The sequence below is a fragment of the Oryzias latipes genome, chromosome 19 (genome assembly GCF_053564925.1).
Source record: "Oryzias latipes strain Hd-rR chromosome 19, Olatipes_Hd-rR_3.1".
In the NCBI taxonomy this organism is placed as follows: Eukaryota; Metazoa; Chordata; class Actinopteri; order Beloniformes; family Adrianichthyidae; genus Oryzias; species Oryzias latipes.
In genome coordinates this window covers 1,508,799-1,526,782 of record NC_136255.1, presented here as the reverse complement: position 1 = coordinate 1,526,782, position 17,984 = coordinate 1,508,799, and the positions used below count along the sequence as shown (strand labels likewise).

At 39.9% G+C, this 17,984-nt stretch overlaps 1 protein-coding gene across 1 annotated transcript in view; it reads left to right on the top strand.

Annotated features, from left to right (window-relative positions):
- Positions 1-17,984, top strand: part of ca10a (carbonic anhydrase 10 (inactive)a) — a 319,591-nt gene that overhangs the window by 300,085 nt on the left and 1,522 nt on the right. Inside the window, exons 6-8 of the mRNA XM_023949200.2 lie at positions 1,412-1,484; positions 8,187-8,341; positions 8,566-8,740. Of these exons, the coding sequence (XP_023804968.1) occupies positions 1,412-1,484; positions 8,187-8,341; positions 8,566-8,740 (403 nt within the window). The remainder of the gene's footprint in view (positions 1-1,411; positions 1,485-8,186; positions 8,342-8,565; positions 8,741-17,984) is intronic.

Genomic DNA, 17,984 nt, shown 5'->3' with positions numbered 1-17,984 from the left:
CCGGTTTACACGGTTCAGGGCAGATGGCAGACAGCGTGTGTGGCGTCGTGTGGGTGAGCGGTTTTCTGATGTCAATGTTGTGGATCGAGTAGCCCATGGTGGTGGTGGGGTTATGGTATGGGCGGGCATGTGTTATGGGCGACGAACACAGGTGCATTTCATTGATGGCATTTTGAATGCACAGAGATACCGTGACGAGATCCTGGGGCCCATTGTTGTGCCGTACATCCAACAACATCACCTCATGTTGCAGCATGATAATGCACGGCCCCATGTTGCAAGGATCTGTACACAATTCTTGGAAGCTGGAAACATCCCAGTTCTTGCATGGCCAGCATACTCACCGGACATGTCACCCATTGAGCATGTTTGGGATGCTCTGGATCGGCGTATACGACAGCGTGTTCCAGTTCCTGCCAATATCCAACAACTTTGCACAGCCATTGAAGAAGAGTGGACCAACATTCCACAGGCCACAATAGACAACCTGATCAACTCTATGCAAAGGAGATGTGTCGCACTTCATGAGGCAAATGGTGGTCACACCAGATACTGACTGGTTGTCTGAGTCCCCTGACCCCCTCAATAAAACAAACCTGAAGATTTCAGAGTGGCCTTTTCTTGTGGCCAGTCTAAGGCACACCTGTGCAATAATCATGCAGTCTAATCAGCATCTTGATATGGCACACCTGCGAGGTGGGATGGATTGTCTTGGCAAAGGAGAAGTGCTCACTATCACAGACTTAGACAGATTTTTGAACAATATTTCAGAGAACTGGTTATTTTTTGTATGTGGAAAATGTTTCACATCTTTGAGTTCATATTATGAAAAATGGGAGCAACAACAAAAGTGTTGCGTTTATATTTTTGGTCAGTGTATGTATCAACTATTCTAATTGCAAAGTGGAATGTACACGGCTCATTGGGTTGAGTGAGGAAAGTGCAGTGATATGAGATTAACTATAAACATCATTTTCTATCTGTGCTTTTTGTTCACAATTTTAAAAATGTATGTTTGTTTATTCATATTCTTTACATACTTAAAGCTACAGTATGTGCAGTTGTCAAAAAGTGATAATGTGCAGAAGGTGTCACTGAAGGTGTCATGTTCATTTCTGGCAGATTCCAACTTGTTTGCATGTAATAGGTGTAAACACGGAGGTGTTTACTAAGTTGGGTCGTATATTTGGATCAAAAGTCTTTGCTGTCTGTCTCTTTTACTCAAAAGTTCTGAAAGGCTTTGTTTTCCAGAAGGTAAACAGAACCTGAATACAACACATGAACTTTTTACATCACAGGTTTGTGTGTTTGGAATTGACATACAGAAAAAACAACACTGTGGAATGATGCTGAAGAATAATTTCCTGAAAAAATAAACATGTTTTTTGTCTTTTCTGTTTCTATGATCCAGATTGCTGAGACGTCGAATTCCTTCTTGAATCGGATGCTGAACAGAGACACCATCACAAGAATAACATATAAAAGTAAGCCACTGTGTGCAGAAATGTGCTTTGGTGCATTGCCATTCTTTATCATTGGGTCACCAATTAAGGTTTAAGCAGAAACATGTTCTGCATCGGGATCATGTTTGGATGCATTGAGTAAAGAAATTGTACGCTGAGTTCTGTAAAGCAGTGGTCTCCAACCTCTCTAAGGCCACCAATCGATTGCACAACATCTTCATGGACGTAGACATTCGATTTATCGCTAGCTTCCAGTTTCCCATAACATTAGAGGGTAAAGTTTATCTGCATCCTCTGTAAAATATTTGCAGCTGCTTTAAACTTTTTTTGTTCACTAGATTTCACATGGGAGCCCTTAAAAACAGATATTTGCCATGTCCAAAGTCTTTCACTACTCACTACATAGGGCACAATATAGTGTGTTTGCTAGTTTGTAGAATTGTTTTTGTTAACTTTGATAGTTTGGGGATTTCAGTCATTGACTGCATTAAGCATCCATCGAAAATCCATCCATCCATCCATCCATCCATCTTTCCATCCATCCTTCCATCCATCCTTCCATCCATCCATCCGTCCATCCATCCATCCATCCATCCATCCATCTTTCCATCCATCCTTCCATCCATCCTTCCATCCATCCATCCATCCGTCCATCCATCTGTCCATGTTCTGTCAGGTTGTGGTGGCAGCATCCTAAGCAAGTATGCCCCTCTCCCCATTCTCTTCTGCAGTCCCACTGGGGGGGACGCCAAAGGGGCTGAAAAACATAATCCCTCCACTGTGTTAAAGGTCTTCCTTAGGCATACGCCTGCTGGGAAATGAAGACATCCAGATGGCATCTGGACCTAATGCCCAAGCCGCTTCAGCTGAGTCCTCTTAATAAAGAGGGGCAGACACTCTGCTGTCTGTGCCAGTTTGTCTTAAACCCTTTAAAACTCAGAAAAGTGAAGAAGTTCTGCTTTCTGGAGTTCACCAGTACTGGTTAAAGGTTTTTAAAACTGCAAAAGACAGAGCATGACCGTGTGGGCAACTACATTGGGACAAGTGTTGCATTTCTGACATAAACAGGACGCTGTGAACGACCCAAACTTAGATGATCAAAGTCTGGTGGACAGCAACTTGTAAAAAATATCAAATTAACTGAAATGTAGATGGAAACCTGGTGTGACTCAGAAACCAGAGCTGGAATTTAGTGAAAATAAACAATGTCACCATGAATGAAAATAATTTGCATAAAGAAAAGGAAAAAGTTATGATTATTACACATTCTAAACCCAAACACCACAACAAACCCAACTATTGCAGAAAACAAAATCAAAGTGGGCCGATTGGTTCACCTGACACTGAAACATAAAGTTTTCTTCACGAAAAATCTCATTTTGATTTAGATTCCAAACCAAACCTGTCTCGTCATTTGAAACATCAGAGGTGGGACGTCTGATGTCACCATAACCAACCATAACCAACAGATCAGGGCATGTGTCAAGAAAATGAGGAGAGATGAACTTACCGAGGGATGAATGAAGAAAGGAAGAAGAAAAGTCATCATCTAAAAACCTGCCTGCTCTTTTATTTATTGTATTTTATTCCATATCATTTGATACGTTTTTAGCTTTTTTATTTGCACAGATGTTTTTTTTATTCTGCCACTTTGAGGAAATGCAGCACAGAGAAGGGTATATTTTTGTCATCATCAAGGACTCAAAAGAAGCTGCCAAAATGTCTATTTCTAGAAAGATGTTTGGCTCAAGGTGTTCCACTTGAATATTTTTTGACATTTCAGAGTTTTACTAAGCCTGATTTATTCTTCTGATAGATGCCTGTTATGTCACACCCCAGGGGTCAAATAGGCAACATGAAGAATAAATTAAAGCCGGTGGGGTTTAGACTGACAGGGCAGCCGTTTATGGGTGCAGGAGTGAACATAATGGGGTTAAAGATGACAATTATTAAAGGGGAAAAAAAAAACTGAAATTCAAAAGCACTGATCAGCAATAAATAACACCACCTAAAGTGGAAGTTAAACCAGAGGGACAGTACAAAGAAGGAAAACCAGGCCATAGGTGAAGGTGCACAGGTGTGATTCTGGCCTTGCAACAGACTGGTGGCCTGTCCAGGGTGTCACCGGCCTTCGCCCACAAGTGGCCGGGATAGGCTCCAGCAGCCCCGTGACCCTGACAACATGGGTTTTGAAGATGAGATGAATGTTATTGAAAAAATATAAATATATAATAATATAATTTTAAGTTTTTATGATAAAAATGTTGTATTGGGGTTTACGGTGCATTTACTACTGAATTCTTTCATCCAGAGCATGAAAGACTTCTAAGCTGAAAGGGACCCGGTGCTTCAAAAGGTGACAGCTGCCTTCCATAGATGTCTCCCCGCTGATGAAAAAATTCCCCAGCGTTCCCTTGACAAAAGAGACCAATAATTGGCTTGGCAGGGAAGTGGGTTAAGAACACTGACCCGTGTGGCCGGGAGGAGTCTCAGAGGCATGGGAGGGAGCTGGAGGCTAAACGTGGGAGTTGAGTTGTGTGTGTTGATCTTCTCCCAACGAGTGGGGATTCTGACAGCTGTCTGATGCACCATCTCACACACGTTTGGGAAGCGCCCACTCACAGAATGTCTTTTTTTCAAGGTGAATGTGTACACACACGGAAACAGAGGTGTATTCCAGCGGAACGCATTTGATCCAGTTTAGGCACGGCCAGACGTCCGAGCACACCGCGTCAAAGCTGCAACGTTCAGAGGATACCAGCTTTTGTTTCTCAGATTAGCTCATATCCTGTTGTGGCATGATGCTAAAATATAGTTGACCTAAAAGTGAATTAGCAGCAAAACCTCTGCAGCCCATCAAAGTGACCTCATCGCAGCAGGCAGCTCATTTATGAACAGAGACCCGGCAGATGAGGAGCTACTGGGAGCGATCTACTGGGGTGTGAAGGAATGGAAAGAGATGCAGAGAGCTGCAGCCTGTCCAATTAGTGCTGTGACAGTGGAGACAGTGTGCAAAAAAGAAGGTTTGGTGCTGCGGCACCAGCAGCACGTCATTCACACGACTGCAGATGTTATGTGAAAGGAGAGAGGAATGTATGCTGAAAGATGAGACGAGTGTGTAATGAGTAACAAAGAGGGGAACGTATTCAGCCGAATCCTGAAGATTACAACTCTCAGCTGGCCTCGAGCCGTGTAAATGTGGCGAGAGAGCAAAGATGATGTGATGGGATCAGACCAACTGTGATGCTTATCAGCACTTTGATGTTCAGATCTGAAATTGTTCCATGTTACAGTATTTTTACCAACGAGCAGCTGTATGAAAGCGTGGATGATCCCAGTCAGACCAGCGGCAGTAGAGAGGACAGTCAGAAGCAGACGGGGGGGGGGGGGGGGGGGGTCTGCCTCCTGGGCGGAAGCAGAGAGTTAGTTTCATGGGGGAGGAGCCTAAAGCTAAAGGCGCTGCCCTTATTCTAGTTTACCTGCAGCAGCAACTTACTTTATTGTTGAAGTGCTTTCAGGTTGAAAACATTTTGAATGAGCTTCATTTTTGCAAACGTTTCTTTTTTGTAAGGAGTTCAACTTTGCAGAAACTTTTATGTATAATTTCTACTTTAATTTTCTAAAATCATTATACTGCATTATACCATGGTCAAAGTGAACACTTGATTCTGATTGGCTGCTGGGTGTGCATTTAAAAAGTGATGACGCACGCCTAAAAAAGTAGTTCCGGTCACGTAGCTTAAATCTTCTGTATCACTGCTCTGGCTTCCTTAAAACAAACTTTTGCTTCGTCATCTGGACAAAAACAAGCGGTGAAAGGTGAAACTTTCTCTCTGAACTAATGCTTTATTGAACCCATCGTGACCATCAGCATGGACAGAATCGCTTTCCTTTACCACACTCGGTGCCCCGTAAGGTGCTACCATGGCAATGGTGACACCACCTATCAAATAGTCTGGATTTTGTGAAAAAGCTATTTAAAATAAAAATAAATAACAGAATAAGGTTCTAATAATTGATTGAATATTTATTTCTTCTGTAAGTGACTATGGTATAAGAGGGATAATGGCCCTCAAAGTGTGTATTATCAGAAATGAATGGACCTCAGACTTCAGTGGGTTCAGGCCGTAGACAAAAATATAAAAACATCAAATAACTTTCACTACAATCCTTTTTTTAAAGCACCTTTCACGAAACCCAGGGACACTTTACAAAACAAAGGTTATTATTATTTCTGCTTTGTTTATTTTTGGATTCTAAATGACGTTTTTTTTTTTGTAGAAAGCTATGATATTCTGTCAAGCATAACCATCCATAACTTAGTTTTAACACGTCAAATCGCTCGGTATCAATAAAACATGCACAACCTTCTTAAAGCAGCTGCTTTAGCAACTGAATTGAAAGCCCAAATCTAACAAATTAAGAAAAACAAACGCCTCTGAAATTTATCTTTGAGGAGAAAGGAAAAAAAATCGACCTCTAAATGTGAATTTATTGCGATAGTTGTTCCCACGCACTGTGCATTGTATGCAGCGGCTGACTCTAATGTTACACGGGCGCTGAGAATAAAGTTGCCGTCACTGTGGATTTACACGTAACTGTATTTTTAGGAAACAGCGGTTGTGTCATTTTATTTTGCTGTATTTCTTTGTCACACCTGGAAAGTCGGACTTGGCTGAAGGGTCCTTCTCAAAGTCTAAGTTTAAACCGGCTGCAAATAGTTTACAGAGAGAGTTTCTGATTTGTGAAAACTTGTAAAAGACACATTTAAGAATGTTCCTACAGCAAAGCTCCTTTAAGGAGGCATCTGTTTAGAAACTTTAGCTACAAAATACTTCTGTGTGTTGAAGCTTTTTTGAATTTTTAGAAATCAGTAAGTAAGTAAGTAATCTTTATTTATATAGCACTTCTCACAGAGAGCGACTCACAAAGTGCTTCACAAAGTAAAACAATATAAAATCAGTAACGATACCCAATAAAACGCACACAGGCATAGAAATAAACAAACAAGCAAAAGTGAACACAAGTAAAAGTCAGCTAAAAGCTTTCCTAAATAAAAAGGTCTTAACTTGAGCTTTAAAACACTCGACTGAGTCAATCTGGTGCAGACACAGGGGGAGGTCGTTCCAAAGTCGGGGAGCAACTGCCTGAAAGGCGAGGTCTCCTCTTGTTTTAAAATGAGTTTTTGGAACACATAAAAGATTTTTATCAGTGGACCTCAAAGAACGTGCAGGAGTGTAGGGAGTTAAAAAATCAGAAACAACTTCTCCAAAAAAACAACAAATTTGTTTCATCTTCATCATTTTTTATTTTTTATTTTTTTTAAACTTGTCCTGTCCAACAGCTGGGCAGACAGATGAGAGCTGAGGGCCTCTTGTGTTGGACATATTTTACTTTAACAAGAGGGGTTATTAATCTTCAGACAAACCAGAGGTATGTCTGAATAAACCCCTTTTGGAATTGAGGCCAAACTTTATTAATTTCAATCATGTCTGAAAATCTTTGGTGTTGGACCGGACGGAAAAGGAAAGAAGGGAAGAAGAGAGAGGGACGCTAGAGAGAGAGGGGGGGGGGGGGGGGGTAAGAGGGTGATAGTGGGAGGGGGGGGATAAGACCATGAAGCAGCATAGAGCAGACAAGCTTACTGGTTGTTTATCATTATGGTAAGGTTCAAATGTAGTACAAAATGGGCGGGGCCTGTTCACACACACTCAAATGTTATCAACACACCTGCTAGCTGCAAAAATGTCCACATGTCAACATGTACACAAAACAGATAGTGTTCACAAACGCATACCTATGCCTTTAAACCAACTAGTGTGAAATCTTTCATTCATTCAATCATGCAAACTATTAGTGCAAAGCTGAGCTAACACCTGTGCTCAGGTGAGTGTTTATGTTCTTCTAAAATGGATGGTGGAATGTGAAAGGAAGGAGGGGGAGTGACCAGCCACCCCCACACCCAGACCCCCGCCCGAGCAGCCGCCGCAGCCAGAACCCCCCAACGCCACTCGGCAGCAGGCAGGGGACAACCGCCCCCCGGGCGACCATTTATTTTCTGGAATATTGGGAAAATGTAATACATAAATGGTCTGCTCAAGCTGAAAAAAAACAATCTGACATACGATGTGACTTTATAAGGAATGTGGGCGGAGTTAACAAAAAAACCTGAGTTGCCAGAAAATGTAAAATGTTACTTTTGTCAATTGTTCTGAAAATTACATAAAGCTGTTTGTCACACTCAGACGATAAAAACATAAAATGATTGCTATGGAGATAAAACCAACAAAAAAAGCCACCATTTGTTTTTGATGAATTAGTTACATGCAGCTCTGACCAGGGTGGCAGGGGCAGATGGGGAGAGGGAGGGACGTATAGAAGCCACTCAGCCAGTGACAGCGGGTCAGCATTGAGTAGCGAGGGCAGAAGGCGCCATTAAACTCCGCTCGTGCCTTTAATTGTACAGTTAGAAGGGAAAAATATAACGATATAATATAATATAACGACTTTTTGTTTTTTTATTGAACAGGTGTGTCAAAACTTTTTTATCCTCTGTCAGACAAAATAATATTACAAGTTTTCACATTTTCTGAGTGTTTTGTTGACATTATTATATAGAATTGGCCTTGAAATGCAAGGAAGTGCACAGAACTGAATGACATGTCTGCCGCTTTGTTTACTGCTCTTTGTGTTCATGAAACTTTCCTTTTTGTGTCTCTGCAGATGATGCGTATCTTCTCACCGGATTGAACATAGAGGAAATTTACCCAGAAACAAGTAGTTTTATCTCATATGACGGATCAATGACGATCCCCCCCTGTTCTGAAACAGCCACATGGATTCTGATGAACAAGCCTGTGTACCTCACACGGATGCAGGTGAGCTGAGGGGGCCAACCCACACCTGGGGGAAGACTGAGAGTCTGTTTGTCTTAGATGAGACTGTTTTTTCCTGCTTCTCTGAGTGAAACACAACAGCCCAGCAGCCTGCTATTCCTGTCTAATCCTTCACACACTGAAAATGATGCTATGGCATAAAAAGCTCTCATGTGGCTCCAATTTCCATAAAGCTCCCCCTGACTCTGTCTTTGTCTGTATCATAGATGCACTCTTTGCGTCTGCTGAGCCAGAATCAGCCATCCCAGATTTTTCTGAGCATGAGTGACAATGTGCGCCCCGTGCAGCCACTAAACAACCGCTGCATCCGCACCAACATCAACTTCAGCATGCAGGGCAAGGACTGCCCCAACAACAGGGCTCAGAAGCTGCAGTACCGAGGTACAGACCGCCGTCTGTGATGATGCTGTCCATCACTCTCATCGTTCCTCGTGTCATTACATTATTCATGATGGACGGTCTTAACAGAAACTTGCATCAAGCAGCTATTGGAAAGAACAGTTGTGGTTCTTCTGATGTCACTGCAGCTCAGGTCAACAGGACACAAACCATGAATCTAGAATGTCCCTGCAGGTTATCACAACCCGACAGTTATTGTTCCTGATAAGACGGATGTTCATCCTAAATTAATATTTTATTAATATGAATAAAAACTTGTGTTATTTAAGAGTACCTTTCAGGAAACCTGAGGACACTGTACAGAATACAACAAGATAAAAACAAAACAAACAGAACTAAACAGTGAAATTAAACAATGATAAACATATTTTATTTTTGGTTTTTTAAATAAATGCTTAAAGGCCAGAATTTTCTCAACCTTTGATGAGTTTTTGCTTATCATTGTGGATATGGAGTCCATGTTCTGGAGTTGGGGGGTCCAGAGTCTGAATATTCTGGCACCATGCTGGTGGTCAAACAGAGGGAACTGAATTATTATAGCAGGAAGCTCTAAGGGAGCAAGAAGGAGTGGAGATGTGATGGAGACTGCTAGAGATTTGAAGGGCAAGGTCACAGAGGATTTTGAGACATTGACGTGTTGAACGACATGGTGTGTTTGGAGTCGAGTTGGTTGATATAGATCAGCAGAAGCCAATTGAACTGGATAAGCCAGGCGACAGCGATGTCCAGTTTCATAAACTGTTGATGTAAAACAGGGGTGCTCATTACGTCAATGTGACGGTAGATCACAGGCCATCAAAGATAAACAATAAATATAACAAAGATAAATTAAAAAAAGATGTCAGCAAATAATAATCCTCACCGTGTAATATGTCACTTGATTGACAGCCAATTGAAATTCCTGTGAAACATACAACACTGTGTTTAACTACTCTGAGAGTGCACTTCTTCTTTTTAAAGTATATATATATATATATATATATATATATATATATATAAGGAGTTAACCTGCAGTTACTGCCTGAGTACAAACGGTGGGAAAGTAGTTCAGAGAAAACAGAGCAGACCAGAAAGAACTTAAAGCATCAGAGAATAAAACGTAAATCATATCTGAACAGAGAAAGTGCAAGAGAAAAATTTCATTGTGAAACTAGTAGATTTTCTAATGGGTAGATCTGTGTCTTCGTCTAGTTATTTTTCTCAGAATGAGGTTTGTAAAGTGTCATGATGATTGTGGCAAAAAGTTTAATAGCAATCATGTCAACCTCAAAGGGATATTTGATCAATTCCACTATTGAAAGAAATGCACACACTGTGTCAGAAGCTGCACTTGAACCCTCTGGACTTCTTAAAGAACCTTAGTCTCTCTGAAATAGTGCAAGTTTTAACATCAGCAAAAAAAATGTAAATTAACTTTTGATCTTCTTTAAACTAGGATAGAGTGAAGGACTTATTTATCAGTCTGGAAAAGCTGAAACCCCTTTACTTCTCTACTTGGTTAATTTACTTCCACATAAAGCACTCTAGGAAAAACTCAAACTAAAATCCACCCAAACACATGGAAAAATACAGCTTCATCAGCCTCTCCTTTGGGGTCAGTATTACCTAAAATGGGCTTCAACCCGGAAGGACAGGAAAGGATGAGGAGGAAAAGAGTTTGGTCCATATAGTAATCTGAATTTTGAATATTATTAGGAATCACGACATGCAACTTCCCAATCCAGAACATACAAGCAAAACGTTGACAGTTGGCAGTGACAACATTTGAACAAGTTGGGTGTCTGCAACATGTCCAGTTCTATATATAGCATAAAACCATCATTTGCTAAGAGCTAATAAATTAACTTTTCACCTGGAAATCTTGGGAAACCATCTTCCAAACTCTGACTCTGATGTACTTTAGAAGCCTGAAACCTAGACAGTGGGGTTTGGACAAGTCTGATCCATAATTCAGATAACTTCATAGGTCAACAAGTAAACAAGCCAAAGTGGGGAAGAAAAGATGCCAGCTGTAGATGTGTTTCTTTCATGGCTCACAGGCTTTTAACTGCTGTTGACAACAACTGACAAGATATGGTTTTTAATTAGTAATCCTGGTGAATTATTACTTCTCAAAGCATCATCATCGGCGATGGAGAACATTTCCCTCCTGCTCTTGACTTTGCTGTGTAAATTCCAGTGGGTAGCGGCATCTATCAGAAACACTTGCATCCTACAGCAAGCGCACACAAAGACGTCATCTGGGCTGGGACTCGCTCAGGGAAATGTACAACGTTGATGTGTGAAACACAAGAACTAAAGCGATGCAGCGATTGTCAGTGTTGACAGAGCTGACAACCGAGGGGCTGAAAACTGACACTCTGTCACAATTCCCTGCAACCTGAGGGTAGCCTAGCTTCTTCTCCATGCTTACAGCCTGCCTGCACAGGATGTGGAAACTCACTCCTGATAACGGTGAGGAGCAACCCCGACACCTTGCAGTCGCAGGGTCAGCTCGCCTGCGGTGGACTCAAACCGTTTCCGGTTTCCATCTTATCTGTTGCTCTCATGCTTGCTCTGGTCTGTTTCTAGTCCTTTTTGAGAAACCTTTAGATGGCCAGCTCTCATTCTCCTAAAAGAAAAACACATCTGAACTATTTCCAGGGGGTGCTGCTGAAGCCCCACAGGACTACATGCTTTCAGTTATTGGAAGGCCTAAAGGCCAAAGGAAGGAGAGCTTCGGGACGAAGGATTTTATTGTCCTAAGTGAATTTTGTTGAGTCTAAAACAAAGTATTGTATTATTACACCACTACAGAGACGAGATGATCCCTATGACTGAGTCTGATAGCAAAAGGTTCTATCCTTTTTAGAACTTAGGTACTAAAATTTCAATGCGGAGTTTGATTTATGAACATTTATGTATAATATATAATACTAATAATAATAATAATATTATGTATAATATATAATATAATATTTGAGGTAAATCAAAGTTTGAGTGGGGCCAAATCATTTCATTAGAACTTTCTTTGCAAACGCTTTGGTGGGCTGTGAGGGGTTCTCCTGAAGTTTTTTAGCAGTTCAGTCCTTCATGGGTGTTGTTTTTCTTTGCATTTTCATAATTACTTGCTCATTTTGAGGGATTAAGCATTATTCAGTGTAGACAACAGGTCACTTTTCATAAACAATATTAGAATGATTTGGAATGATATGGATTGTAACAGTCTTAGCATTTATTAATAAACTGAGTTTTAACAATTAGAAAGTTTTAGTTTTGTTTTTACCTAATTTGATGTTTTTCCTGCCTTAATTCTGTTAGGCCTTGAAACTTTATCTCTGCAAAGAATTAAAGAGATGATATTTAATAAAACATCTAACCACCAGTTGTCAGTAACCCTTGTGTAGCACTTTAACGTTGGGAGTTGGGTCATCTAGACCCACTAGACAGAGCTCTGAACCTTTTTTCTTCAATGATTTGTGATCTTCACTGGTGTCCATGGATTACATGAAATCTTTCCACCTTTATCCACCTTTGTCATGATAGGGAGAACACGTCAATGGAAGGGGGGGGGGGGGGGGGGGGTCATAGGGTAGCACAAGGGTTTAAGCTGGATCTGCACAATAATGGTGTTATAAAATAAAGCTGGTCAATATTCTGTCGAGTCAAATCATTAACAAACTATCAATGGCTTCAAAATAAATAAATAAAAAATAATTCTGTCATGCAGAGTTTTTTTAAATGATTTCCTGTGTTTCTTGAATCAAAATAAAGTGCCCTACACCTTTATCAAATCATGGAACCACTTTATCCAGCCAACCATGACCATAATGGGATGGACATGGTGTTTTTCCATCCATCCATTTTCTTCTCTCACTGTATCCCTTTCAAGGTCACAGAACTAACTGCCAGAGCCCAGGGGCCAGTTATACTTTAAAGCGATTTGTAATCCCTCGGGTCACAATGGACAGATCAGAATCTCTAAACATGCTGGAAATAGATGGAAAATAGCACAAATTACTGGAAAGATATACAGTACAGACCAAAAGTTTGGACACACCTTCTCATTCAATGAGTTTTCTTTATTTTTATGACTATGAAAATTGTAGATTCACACTGAAAGATCAAAACTATGTATTAACACATGTGGAATTATACACATAACAAAAGTGTGAAACCACTGAAAATATGACATATTGTAGGTTCTTCATAGTAGCCACCTTTTGCTTTGATTACTGCTTTGCACAACTTGGCATTCTCTGGATGAGCTTCAGGAGGTAGTCACCTGAAATTCAATTCAATTTTATTTCTATAGCCCAAATTCACAACAACAGTCGTCTCGATGGGCTTTGTATAGGTAATTGAAAAAGTGAAACATAAACTCAAAAGGATCATGAATACATAGAGTTCAATGGGAAAATAATGAAATGAACTAACAAACTGACTAAGCTAAACTGGCATCCCTGCCCTTAGACCCCCCTTTGCGGGAAGGAAAAACTTTTAAAAAAACGGATTCCGGAAAAAACTAAGAAACCTCAGGGGTGCCCACATGAAGGAGGGATCCGGAATGGTCTTCCAACAGCCTTAACGGAGTTCCCAGAATGCTTAGCACTTGTTGGCCCTTTTGCCTTCACTCTGTGGTCAAGCTCACCCCAAACTATCTGGATTGGGTTCAGGTGACTGTGGAGGCCAGGTCTTCTGGTGCAGCCCCCCCACCACTCTCCTTCTTGGTCAAATAGCCCTTACACAGCCTGGAGGTGTGTTTGAGGTCATTGTCCTGTTGAAAAATAAATGATGGTCCAACTAAACGTAAACCGGATGGAATAGCATGACTATGATGCGAGATGCTGTGGTAGCCATGCTGGTTCAGTCTGTCAGTGTCACCAGCAAAGCACCCCCACACCATCACACTTCCTCCTCCATGCTTTACAGTGGGAACCAGGCATGTAGAGTCCATCCGTTCACCTTTTCTGCGTCGCACAAAGAAACAGTGGATGGAACCATAAATCTCCAATCTGGACTCATCAGACCAAAGCCCAGATTTCCACTGGTCTAATGTCCGTTCCTTGTGTTCATAGTCCAAACAAGTCTCTTCTGCTTGTTGCCTTTCTTTAGCAGTGGTTTACTAGCAGATATTCTAGCATGAAGGCCTGATTCACACAGTCTCCTTTGAACAGTTGTTGTAGAGATGTGTCTGCTAGAACTCTGTGTGCCATTGACCTGCTCTCTAATCTGAGCTGCTGTTAAACTGCCATTTCTGAGGCTGCTGACTCAGATGAACTTATCCTCCACAGCAGAGGTGACTCTTGGTCTTCCTTTCCTGGGGCGGTCCGCATGTGAGCCAGTTTCTTTGTAGCGCTTGATGGTTTTTGTGACTACAGTTGGGGACACTTTCAAAGTTTTCCCAATTTTTGGGACTGACTGACCTTCATTACATAAAGTAATGGTGGCCACTCGTTTTTCTGTACTTAGCTGCTTTTTTCTTGCCATAATCCAAATTCTAACAGTCTATTTAGTAGGACTATCAGCTGTGTATCCACCTGACTTCTGCACAACACAACTGATGGTCCCAACCCCATTTATAAGGCAAGAATAACTCATTTAACTCACACTTATTAAACCTGACAGGGCACACCTGTGAAGTGAAAATATTTCAGGTGACTACCTCTTGAAGCTCATCAAGAGAATGCCAAGAGTGTGCAAAGCAGTAATCAAATCAAAAGGTGGCTACTATGAAGAACCTACAATATGAAATATTTTCAGTTGTTTCACACTTTTTGTTATGTATATAATTCCACATGTGTTAAGTTATAGTTTTGATGCCCTCAGTGTGAATCTACAATTTTCATAGTCATGAAAATAAAGAAAACTCTGAACGAGAAGGTGTGTCCAAACATTTGGTCTGTACTATATGTCATCTCTTGTAACACTAGCCAATGCAATGCCCCCCGTTTCTTATCTTTATTTTTACTTTTTTTTTTTACTTTTTTTAGTCTCTCTATTTCCTGCTTCTGTTTAGTAGGCGAACACACCCTTTCCCCCTCTTCCTTTTATGTGGCTGCACGTTCGCAGACGCAGCAAGCGTCTGATCAAGATGTCCTTAGTGTCAAAAATAAACACTAGAGACAATGGCCTCGCTTGAAAAGTATAAACGGCACTCAGAAGTTCATTGCAGTTATCGCAAACAGTCACAAGCAAAATCGGCCTTCATTTGCATGAACTAGGCTGCGTGCTTCTGGATACGATTGATGCGATGGCTGATCGCTGTGAAGTTTAAACCGGTCTTTGTTGTAATCTGACGTGGCCAGCCACTCTGGGTTCTCTCACCTCCCCTATGAGGACGATCATGGGCCTCTATCATCTTTTTAAGCAGGAGAAATTGGACATTTTTTGGCTGACAACTGTTTTTGGCCCCTGTATCTATATTGTCCAGGGAAATTGGATTAGCAGAAAATCCCTATCTACATGAGAGACAATCATCTTATTTGTTTTAGATAATTATGTACATATGTAATGAGACCACTTTTTAACTTGTACAGCAATGTGGATGGTCATTGCATTAGCTTTAGTTAAATGGAAAGCAATCTGTTTGAAAAAAGAAAAAAAGCAACTAGTTACTGCTTTTGTCAATGAACACATAAGAGGTATCCTTTTTTCAAGTAGAAATCCCCACTTGTTAATCTGGTATTCTATTGTCAGATAATTGTTCTTGTTATATATGGGACATTTGACTATCCTATCTTTAAATACAAAAACTAGAAAAGATAGATTATTAGAATATTTAGTGAGCATGAAAACAGACTTTTTGTGTTCAAATAATGAACTCAATTGAGTGTCTGAAGGTTTTTACTCCATTTTTCAAGGGAATGGATCCAGAATTGACAAGAATCCTGCTATATTCATGTTATATTTATTCAGCATCTCATTTTCGTTTTTACATGCTCCAAACTTTTAAGAGTCAAACTGGACAATAAAAGCAAACCGTTCCAAAGAGATCAAGAAGAATGGCGGATAAAAAGAAGCTAAGTCAACAAGTAGAGTCAATTATTAGAAATGAAAATCAATAAAGCACAGATACAGATTCACATCACAGACATGGCAGCACAGTAAAAATGATGAGCCTTTGAAGCTCAGTCAGGATAACCTGCAGATTGCATGTGATGAATAATTTATGAGGACTGGAGTTAATTTATTATCATTCAACTGGATGTCAGAAGCAATCTCTATGAAAAACGCTTTAGAATGCAGATAAAAACGCCTCAAATTAACAAAAAATAATCAGTCAGTGTGTTAAGATCTGTGTTCCCTAGATTTTTTGGTTTAGAAAAAAAAAGGAGTTACTGTTAGAACATAAACAAAAAAATACCGTCAAGCCAAGGTTTTTAACTACCTAATGTCATTGTGGCTGTTTGAGAACTTTTAGGATAATGCTTAAAAATAAATGCTTTCTTTTACAGTACAGTATTTACTTGGTACTTATTGTGTAACTACTGGGTACTTACAGGGTATTTACAAGGTACTTTTTATAGAATTTACTGGGTACTTACAGGGTGTTTACATGTTACTTTTTATGGCACTTACTGGGTACTTACATGGTACTTGCTGTGTATTTATGTGGTACTATTTGGTTCATACCTATGTGGTACATACTGGGTATTTATAATATACTTACTGGGTATTTACATGTTGTGCAAAGGTGTCTTTTGTGGTACTTACCACAGGTAAGAACAGGGTAAGTACAAATAAAGTACCTTGACCTTTAGGTCTGCACTCGTATGTTTTATGGTATTTACCATGAATTTACCACAGAAAGTACCCCTTTAGTACAATGAAACTGGACTGTAAAAGAAAGTCTATTTCCACTCTATTACATGGTACTTTCAGTAGTAAATGCTGGGTATGTCCATGTATTACCTTCCTATACACACTTGGTCTTCTGACCTTACCGAAGGGGACAATGCTGACTTGTTGGTAAAGGTGAAGTAACTGCATTGTAGAAACGTATTCTGACCTGATTACTTCTTGTAACATGTGGCAAATTTAAAGAGAAAACAAGACAGCAGAGGAAAAAAAAATCTTTAATATGATACACTTTTGCAGCATACAAAGTGTCATCACAATTAAATTTGTTTAAGTTCTCAACAAAACAGTAAAAAAGAGCATTCCAAAGAACAGATTGTTTCATAGTATTTAGATTTTCTTCCAGAGTTTTGTGTTGTTCCAGGAATGATTCAAACTCCTTTGCATAACTCATGAGTTTGTCAACCACCGTGAAAACAGGAAATGGCCCCAGATCCTCACCTTCTCCAGCCGAAGTCATGTCTGCAATAGTTGCAGTCAAATCTATTGGCGAATGTGGGGCCGTGCTTTTTGTTTGTCAAAATTCCTTCAGCAGAATTTAGTAATGGTGGAGGACTTCTTCAGGGTTTGTAACTGCAAGAAAAATCACAATACAAGTTCAAATGAACATAAAAAGCATAAATACTTTGATGAAATTCAAAATATATTTTAGTTATTTAATCATTTCTGTAATGAGTTTGACAAATCTCTATGAATTCTTTATTGCTTTGACTGCAATGCTTGAAGTCCATCAGTTATCCTCACTGTGGCCAGAAATGAATTTGCCACATGTTACAAGAAGTAATCAGGTCAGAATACGTTTCTACAATGCAGTTACTTCACCTTTACCAACAAGTTAGCATTGTCTCCTTTGTTAGGGTCAGAAGGCCAAGTGTGTATGTACACTGTACTGGAAGGTAATACATGAACATACCCAGCATTTACTACTGAAAGTACCATGTAATAGAGTGGAAATAGGATTGACTCCTTTACAGTTCAGTTTCAGTGTACTTAAATGGTACTTTCTGTGGTAAATTCATGGTATATACCATGAAACATTGGAGTGCAGACTTAAATTCAAGGTACTTTATTTATACTTACCTTGTCCTTACATGTAGTAAGTACCACAAAAGACACCTTTGCACAACATGTAAATACCCAGTAAGTATGTTATAAATACCCAGTATGTACCACATAAGTATGAATCAAATAGTACCGCATAAATACACAGCCAGTACCATGTAAGTACCCAGTAAATTCCATAAAAAGTACAATGTAAATACCCTGTAAGTACCCAGTAGTTACACAATAAATACATGTAAATACCACTTAATTACACTGTAAGTACTGTACTGTAAAAGAAATCGTTTCCAGATAAGGCAAGACAAAAATAAAATATTTAAAAAAA